This window comes from Microtus ochrogaster, linkage group LG3 (genome assembly GCF_000317375.1).
Source record: "Microtus ochrogaster isolate Prairie Vole_2 linkage group LG3, MicOch1.0, whole genome shotgun sequence".
Lineage (NCBI taxonomy): Eukaryota > Metazoa > Chordata > Mammalia > Rodentia > Cricetidae > Microtus > Microtus ochrogaster.
In genome coordinates this window covers 17,189,101-17,198,367 of record NC_022029.1, presented here as the reverse complement: position 1 = coordinate 17,198,367, position 9,267 = coordinate 17,189,101, and the positions used below count along the sequence as shown (strand labels likewise).

The window sequence follows — 9,267 nt, the reverse complement described above, 5'->3', positions numbered from 1 at the left end:
TCCCAAGCTATATTAAGACCAAGGGAAAGCAATGCTCACAACACAACCATAAAAAAGTTTTGACTAAAAGGAGAAAAATGTGTGTAAATATAATTTTTCAGTAATAGGAGTGTGTGTGTGTGTGTGTGACTTCCTAAATCAATGACCAATTAAACCCTTTGACAGCTCCATAGACCTAAAAGAATAAAGCCAATAAAATCAAGAGACTAATCTGGGGTAAAGAAAACCCAGGCCTCCTGGTCTTTGAATACGTTGTCCTCTCTGAGATAGGCTCCAGCGACATTGATGGAACATTTATATATTGTAATTGTAACCTTGATTATATCTGTGCAACTACACAGAAACTGTAACATTGGAATTGGTTGACTATAGGAGTTTGGCCAGATTATAGCAGAATCTGGTGTTGAGGTAAGAACGAAGAGTTCCACTCTGAGAAACTGGGTTAGCTCTCCACAAGTCACTTACCCCTCCCCTCTTCCGGCTCACTTTGCTGCTCAGGCTTGACCTCCGACCGGAAGGCTCAGACAGTCAGTCCCAGACCCCCCTGCATGGCCGGGACTCCCACAGGTGGGCAGGCCTACCGCTGCACCCACCGTTTATTGATTCTTGCAAAGGGCCAGGCATGGTGCTAGGTCTTCAAGAAGCTGAGGTTGAGAGGAGATGCTGGCCTTCAGACAACTCACAGGGAAGGCAAGAAGGAAATGGGCAACAACTTCATCATGACATGCTGGGTCATTTCCTCTACCCCGGATGTCGCTTTCTTAGCCTAACCCTCCACGAGGGACCCCAACTTGAATTTCAACTACCTTTCAAGAGCAGCTGTATTATATTAAGCCATTCTCTTTCCCTTTTCGCTATGTCCAAAGAGTCTCTCTTTTCAGGGGAGGCCCTCCCTGACTCCCTGGCTTCTTTTTACCCCTTCTATTTATTACAATGGACTGACTTAGATCCTTTAAGATAGGAGGTGCCATTTCCTGCAGGATGGGGTGACAAATGAATTAAGGCCTGAATATAGGTATGAAATATCTAGACATTCTCTCCACCTCACATTAACCGCGTGCCACCCGCACGGCCCCTGTGAGGCTACACTCCACTTTCCCAGCTTCAAGCTTTTCATCTGCTTGAGCTGTTGGAGCGAACGGGTTTGCTTGCAGCAGCATATTGCGGGCAGTTCTCCTGCTTCAGGATTTGAATCAGACGTGATGCAGAGTTGGGTGGAGGGTGCCTCCCCAAGCTGGACGATTTCTTCTAGGCGGAGTGCCTTGCACCCCTCTCCCCTCTTTCCATTGTCCTAAGGCTGTGCTAATCCTAGATTCCTCCCCTTATCTTCTTCACCGGGAGACCTAAATGCAGGCCTTGAAGAGAAGAGCCTGGAGGAGACTCACCCAGGCCCACCCAATTTACTGTCAGCCTCTCTCATTGTGAAAAGACTGCCTCGGGGCGAGTACCAGGGTGCAGCCCAGAGCGGAAGAGGGGTTTGTCAACTAAGAAAGTAAGAAAGAAAACGGTGGCTAGGGACAAAAGTGTGCACAGGAGTCTGTTTATGTAAAAACAAAACCACGTTAAAGGCGCCACCCTCCCGCCCCACCCCCAAGTGTTTGATCACCGGCGCGGAGTTTGCTCGGAAGCAAGGTAAATCTGAAACCGTGGGAGTAGCCAACGCCCCACAAAAGTGAGGCTCATCTTGGAACTGCCCGCTCAGACCCGGGGGGCTCAAGGTTGACTGTTCCACCACCGCACGCTCAGAGAGGCCGCGGCCACAGAGCCCTAGGGGAGGGCCGCCGCGCAGACTCCACAGTCACCGCCTCTCCCAGCCCGGCGGACAGGGCCGTCAATCACGCTCGCCCGGACCCGCCTTTGGACTGCAGCGAGCGGCCAATCGGAGCCAAGCTCCGCAGCGATGAGCTCAGCCCTATGGCTTCCCATTGGGTGGCTATATTAAGAAAGTGGCCGGACTCTTTAAATAGCGGGCGCTAGGGCCGCAGCCCGCATCTGCCACCGCAGTCCAGCTGTCTTCGTCTGTGCCTCTGTTCTTTAGGTCTGGAGGTTTTCTCTCCGGGACGGAAGCTAGGCCGAGTCCGCAGCACCAGCCATCGCCTTGCACAAAGCAACCCAACTCCGGGACAGCCGAGGACCGCAGTATCGCCCGGCAGCAGCAGCGCGGCGACACGCTCCGTGCGCCTTATGCCCCCGCGCCCCTGCCGTAGCAGCCAGAAAGCCCCGAGAGAACGCACCGCCGCGGGGTCCCGGTGCAGCTAGCGAGCATAGCCCGCTGCGCGCGGCCGCGGGTGAGCGGAGAGCGGCAAGCAGGGAGCGGGACGGCGGCGAGGCGCTCGCGGGCCCCTCCTGCTGCCCGCGCCCGGTGAGCTCATGGCGGCCATCCGCAAGAAGCTAGTGGTGGTGGGCGACGGCGCGTGCGGCAAGACGTGCCTGCTGATCGTGTTCAGTAAGGACGAGTTCCCCGAGGTGTACGTGCCTACCGTGTTCGAGAACTATGTGGCGGACATCGAGGTGGACGGCAAGCAGGTGGAGTTGGCGCTGTGGGACACAGCGGGCCAGGAGGACTACGATCGTTTACGGCCGCTCTCTTATCCGGACACAGACGTCATCCTTATGTGCTTCTCGGTGGACAGTCCGGACTCTCTGGAGAACATCCCCGAGAAGTGGGTACCCGAGGTAAAGCACTTCTGCCCCAATGTGCCAATCATCCTGGTGGCCAACAAGAAAGATCTGCGCAGCGATGAGCATGTACGCACGGAGCTGGCCCGAATGAAGCAAGAGCCAGTGCGCACGGATGACGGCCGCGCCATGGCGGTGCGCATCCAAGCCTATGACTACCTCGAGTGCTCGGCCAAGACCAAGGAGGGCGTGCGCGAGGTCTTCGAGACGGCCACACGCGCCGCGCTGCAGAAGCGCTACGGCTCCCAGAATGGTTGCATCAACTGCTGCAAGGTGCTATGAGGGCCGCGCCCTGCCTCCCGCCCCTGCCAGCGTGGCTCCCCCTCCTCGGCCCGGTCGCCCACGAGCCGGGAGAAAGGGAGACTCACGCCCTCCAAGGACACCACCAGACTGCCTGGCATCTGCTGGTGACTCTGGCTGATCACGCTGAGAATTAGCGTGGGCACCGAGCTCCCCCTTCCCAGTGTCTGTGTGTGTCCAGCTGTGTAGCACAGGCCTGGGCGCCCTGCTGAGTGCCAAGGGGTTCCTGAGCATTCTTTCTAAAGAGTCAGGCCTCAAAGTTTGGTTGTGTGTATGTACGACTCCCTACACCCCCACCCCACTCTTGCCCCACCCTTGCCTCTGGTTTCACCAGGGTCACGCAGAGTGGACGAACCCCAACAGATGTTCCGCTTGTAACCAGCGAGCCACTACTGTCCCTCCATGTCTGTAACATAGACCCCTGGAACCACGGAAGGGAAGGGCTGGGGAAGGTAATGGGGGGGGGTGTTGCATAAATGCAGATTTTATTTTCGGAGGCAGAATGGTGTCGTTTCGTGGTGGTGAGTGGTGTGACCAGGGCGCAAGAGCAACTCCTTTCCCAGGCTGGATCAGGCGCCCGCCCATCCGAGCATGAACTGGACTTGGCCATCTTTCCACATCATGGGAAGACATTTGCGACTCACTTGGGGTTGTGAGGAAGCGGCTTCCAGACAGTCTCCTGGGCCAACCCCGCAGCGAACCTCCTTTCCAGCCACCTGCAGAGGATCCAGGGTGTGCTGCGGGGGTCACTTTTGCCATAAGCGAACTTTGTGCCTGTCCCACAAGTGAACGTTGTTCAGCTCAAGAACCTATTGTTGTTACTGAATTTATTTAAAGGCTGAAGCTTTTTCTTTTTGTTATTGTTGTTGATGAAAAGAATTCTTTGCACAATTGTTTCATTGTTTGACACTCAGTGCGCTTGTCATTTGCATACGACAGCATTCTGACCACACTTGTATGCTGTAACCTCATCTACTTCTGATTTTATTTTTTAAAAAAAACTATGATGACTTTAAAATAAGATTAAAAAAACACTAATTTTTGTTTTCTTGAAAAAAGTGTCAACACTGTTTTGTGAATTTTATTTGTGTAGCTTATGCACACTGTTTTGATAAAGGAAGGCAACATTTCGGTCTATTTAAACCTTGCCCTCCCAGGAAGACCGTCTTCAGCTATGTAAAATTTTCTCTACATTCTGTGTGCAGAGCAGAGAAAAGCCTCCCCCTACGCCCGGCCCTTTCCCTCTCCCCTATCCTGCCCAGTGGTACTTCTACTAAATTGTTGTCTTGGGATTTTTTTTGTTTGTTTATTTTATTTTTTAAATAAACTGATAAATGACAAAGTGGTGAGCTTACGATGTTTACATAAAAGTTCTATAAGCTGTGTACACAGTTTTTTATGTAAAATATTAAAAGACTATGATGACATTTATAAATGGCTCTTGTGGCTTAATAGTGTCATTAAAAATATCCGAATTTGGGGTAAGGGGAGAGAGAATTCTCAGCCCCTTTCTGGCAGTGAATCCACTGTCTTCTCTATAGTAAACATAGTCAATGAGCCTGATACCTTTTAGGGGGTTGGGTGACCCAGAGGGGCCAAGCTGTTCCTGTCACATTCCCAGAGGAGGTTAAGCCTGTTACTCAGACATCTAGAGTGTATTAATTATTGTGAATTTAGTCCCATTAGGTGAGGCCTAAGGTCTTGGTTTGACTTCCTCTATAGGTCTTTAGAAAATGTCTTTAACGTAATCTGGGGTGTTGCTTCTCACTCTTTGACAACAGGAAAGGTTGTCATTTGTCAATGTTAAATGTAGATTTTTTAAATGTTTTCAGGAGGTGTGGTTGATTACAAGTGGATCAGGCTGGGAACTTAAAGAGGTGGGAAATGGATCCTGGACTCCCATCTCTCACCCTCCCCCACCCAGCCCCTTCCCATCTAAGCTGGTATCTCTGGGGAACTGAATGTGTACCTGGAGCTTCTGAGTGGGATTTCAGGGAGAGAGTTAAAGTAAGGAACCGGCTCTTTATTATTATACAACTTTTACCTGAATGCTTCCAGAAGGGTCCCATAAATGCCTTAGTCTAAGGACTAGTTCCTGGCCCTGTAGACAGAAGGCTGTGTGTTTCAGCAGTCAGGATTTAATGTTAGGGAAGTCCGGGTTTGAGAGTCAACGTTGAGAACCCCCTAATTTCAGGCAGGCTCCTTCTTTGGGGTACCTAGCTAGACAGGCTGGTTTGTTCTTAGGAGACAGTGTTAAAACTCTGCTCTAGACAGGAGGGCTCAAACCTGCCAGCTCTCACAGGCGTCCAGGGAAGGGTGCCAACCTCTCCCTGTCTACTTGAGAGGTATTTTTTTGTGTTTGGAATCATGGCTTTCTGGGTTCCTAGAGCAGGGTTGCTACACTCTCCACCCCCTCCGCCTCCACCCTGAGGCCAGGGCCCCGGGAAAGGGGGGGGCTCCTTTGAAGTTGCTTGCATCAAAGCTGAAGCTTCTGTTTCCCTGGCTTCCCTCAGACTCTCAAGCACTTTTGTGAGCTTAGAAAAACCTGTCTGTGGTGACCTTTCACCCAGTTAAGCATTCAGGAACAGGGCTTCTAGGTCTGCAGAGTGAGGCCTGTGGGCCAACAGTGGGGGATGTTTGGGCTCCCCCAGGAGTATAGAGGCTGGGTCCATCCAGGGTGACTGCTTCTCTCACCTTTATCCCACAGTCTTTCTTTTCATTTTAGAGGCAAATCTTTCCACTGAAAGACTGTGTTTACTTGCACATCCCAGAGCCCTTCGGTACCAGGGAGTGCAGGACTCTTGTTGGGGAAGCGCTCAGGCTTGGTTGGGCCAAATGCCCAGAACTCAGCTTTGCAGCCAGACATCCCATCCGAGAGCCTGGAGACCAAACGTCCTGAAAAGAGCCACTCTGGGTTTCCTGCCAGCACAGACCTAAAACTCTTTTTCGTTTTTCACGTTTGGGGGAAGGACCAACACGCAGGTGATGCCCAGCAGCCCCAGGGTTGCACTTGCTTTAAGATGCAGGGCATTTACTAGAATATTCCAGCCAGAACTCACTCTTTTTGTTACACCAGGACCCAACTGGAAAATAAAAAGATGAATTGCTGTAGGCTGGAAAATCAATTAGGAAAAAGAGGTAAAACATCTGGTGTTATTCTAAGGATATGAAAATTCATTTTGCACATTTAAAATCAATGTGTTGCGTTCATCTAACTGCCGGTTGAACTGTTTTGCGGAAAACAGTGGGGGGAGCTTCCTTCATCCTGGACACGGGCATTTTACAGCAAGGGGCCTTGTCTAGAATTCCCCTTTCATTTTAATCTTAATTCAACCTGGATTGGAAGGTCTTTTCCACATGTGTTTTAAGCGTGACAGGAATCATATGGCGTTCTGGTTAAGCACAGTTTGCTGCTAATGGTAGCGCCAGAGATTCTGACCCAGTGGGTCTGAGTGGGGGTCTGAGAATTGGCGTTGCAGATAAGGTCCTAAGTGACAGTGATGCTGCAGGGTGGGGGACAACGATTTGAGGATGAGTGGCTTAGATTAAGGGGAGGTGCTTGTCATGGTAGAGAGTGGGGAAGTGGCTTCCATATGAAGTGGGGCAAATTCTGCAGCCTTCTGGTAGGTCCCGAATGACGTTCTTACCTGGGAGCCACGGAACGGAACAGAACTTCTATTTATTCTATACTAACATCTACCAATGGGGACCAGAAGAGCAATGGGACCCCATCCTTACCCTTCAGGAACTAGGTCACAGTTTCTGGCTCAGGCAATGGCAGGGATGTCCTCACCTGGCCTGAGCATCCTCTGATGAAGGTACCTGTAAGGAGGATAGGGGCCGGGGCAGCAGTTCCTACAGTAGTTTTGAACATTGGGAAGGATGTCATGCGTGAAGACATTTGAGTAGACTCTTAAAGTGGGAGTGGGTGAAGTGTAGGCAGAAGAAATAAATAGTGAGGCTGAGGGTGGGAGGGTGGACAACTGGGCCATTAACACTTTGATGAGGTGGACGGTTTCTTTTTATTACTAGTAAGGCTTGACCTCTTTGGGGTGATTGCTTTATGTAGCCCTCCGGCATATATTTCTTCAACCAAGCCCCTACTCTCCCCTCCCATCCAGAGCTCAGGTGCTTCTAGTAGGCGGGGCGAGAAGGTGCTTGCTAATTATTTCAGTGTTTTCTCTGTGCCTTCCACGAATGTGCTGCAGGCATTGGTTTGCTTCAGGGGAAGGAAAATGCACTCCTGGGAAAGACACCTTGGGTTACTAAAGCAGTGACCACACAAAAGGACCTTGTGCCTCAGTTTCTCCTATCTTTACCACATTCCTTGGTTTATCATCTGGCTGTCTGACCAGAGAATGAACCTGGCTACTCAGCCTGTGTCCTCAACTCTCAACAGCCCACATGTGAGGTAAGAGTCTAGAGGACTCGATTCATTCTTTCCTATTTATCCATGCCACTCCCCCACCCCGAATCCTTAAAACAGGGTTTTATTGTAGCCCAGGCTAGCCTTGAACCCACTATAAAGCAGAGGATCACCTCGAACTTCTGATCCTCTCCTGACTTTGCCTTTTGAGTGCAGGGATTACAGGTATACATGCCCTGTTTGTGTGGTGTTTGAACCCAGGGCGCGATGCATGCTAGGTGAGCACCCTACCAACTTAGCTACAGAAAAGGTCCATTTTGTTCATTCTTGTAGTCAACAAAATATTTGTTGTTAGCTGACTGACTATGGGCTAAAAACTATGCCAGGAGCATGCAAGAGATGAATAGACCTCATCTCTCCTCCAATGAAGAATATTCCATCTAGTATTATGTCTAAACAAGCAATAATAATGATAATATTAGCCAGGATTGATTGAGTACGCATAGAGGATTATTCCCAGCACTTTGTTTTGTGATTTTATTTAATTCTTGTATTAATATCTATGATTACATAGCAAATTATTCCAAAACTCGGTGTCTTAAAAAACCGTTTATTGCCTCAGAGTTTCCAGAAATCAGGAATGGAGGCACAGTTCAGCTCTGTGTTTGGGATGAAGCTTTCCCAAAAGGCAGAAGCCAAGTGTGCTCATGATCACAGAAGTGCTAGAGATTGGAACCCAAGCTGGAGGCAAAGGAGCTCTCAGGGTCCAGGTTCTGGCAGGGGCCTTGGAGGGGGAAACAATGATGCAGCTGAGGATGGAATGAGAGGAGGTTGATTACAAGACCATAAGCTTGTCGACTTGTTTGCCACAGTGTGCCTGATGCCATGTGCTTGACAAGAACTGGACCTCAGCAAATAGTAGTTGAAGGAATAAAGAAAGAACCAACATTTATGAAACTCAAGCTTCTAAATGACAATGGTCAGGGTTTGGAATAGCTCTGTGGGCAGCGAAGGGGAGATGAGTTAAAAATACCTGGGCTATGTGTAGGATTTTTGAGTCCAGAGGTTAAGAAAAATCTTCTCAAAAAACAAACAAAACAAAACAAAAAAACTGGGCAGTGATGGTGCACGCCTTTAATCCCAGCACTCGGGAGACAGAGGCAGGTGGATCTCTGTGAGTTCGAGGCCAGCCTGGTCTACAAAGCAAGTTCTAGGACAGGCACAAGAAAAGAAAAGAAGAGAAAAGAAAAGAAAAAAAAAGAAAGAAGGAAGGAAGGAAGGAAGGAAGGAAAGAAAGAAAGAAAGAAAGAAAGAAAGAAAGATCTTTTTACAAGTTATAATTTCTTGTTTGTCTTGTGTGGATGTGTACGGGTGTGTGCATTCTCATGTGTCTGCCTCTATGCAAGCACATGTAGAGGTCAGAAATCAATCTCAGGTGTCATTCCTCAGGTGCCACTGTCTTTGTTTTCTGAGACAGGGTATCTCACTGACCTGGGGCTTACCAAGTAGCTAAGCTAACTAGCTAGGGAGCCCCAAATCCACTTGTTTTCCGCATCTCCAGTGTTAGGATTACAAGCATGCACTGCTATTATGGCTTTTTTGTTTTGTTTTGTTTTTATATAGGTTCTTTTTGGGGGAGGTTGGTTTCAAGGCAGGGTTTCTCTGTGTAGTTTTGATAGTCCCAGAACTCACTCTGTAGACCAGGCTGGCTTTGAAATCACAGAGATCTGCCTGCCTCTGCCTCCCCAGTGCTGGGATAAAGGCTTGCACTACTACCATCTGTTCATAGGTTCTGAGGCCTCATGATTATACTGAAAGCACTTTACCAACTGTTAGTCTCCTTAGCCCCAGCATCACCACCATCACCATCACCACCACCACCACCATCACCATCACCACCATCATCACCATCACCATCACCA

The 9,267-nt window shown here is 49.5% G+C and overlaps 1 protein-coding gene across 1 annotated transcript; it reads left to right on the top strand.

The window, feature by feature from the left end:
* The first annotated feature begins 1,982 nt into the window (after positions 1-1,982).
* On the top strand, positions 1,983-4,410 carry Rhob (ras homolog family member B). The gene has a single exon (XM_005360580.3). The coding sequence runs from the start codon at positions 2,371-2,373 to the stop codon at positions 2,959-2,961; it is 591 nt and encodes a 196-aa protein (XP_005360637.1). The 5' UTR covers positions 1,983-2,370; the 3' UTR covers positions 2,962-4,410.
* Positions 4,411-9,267: the final 4,857 nt, after the last annotated feature.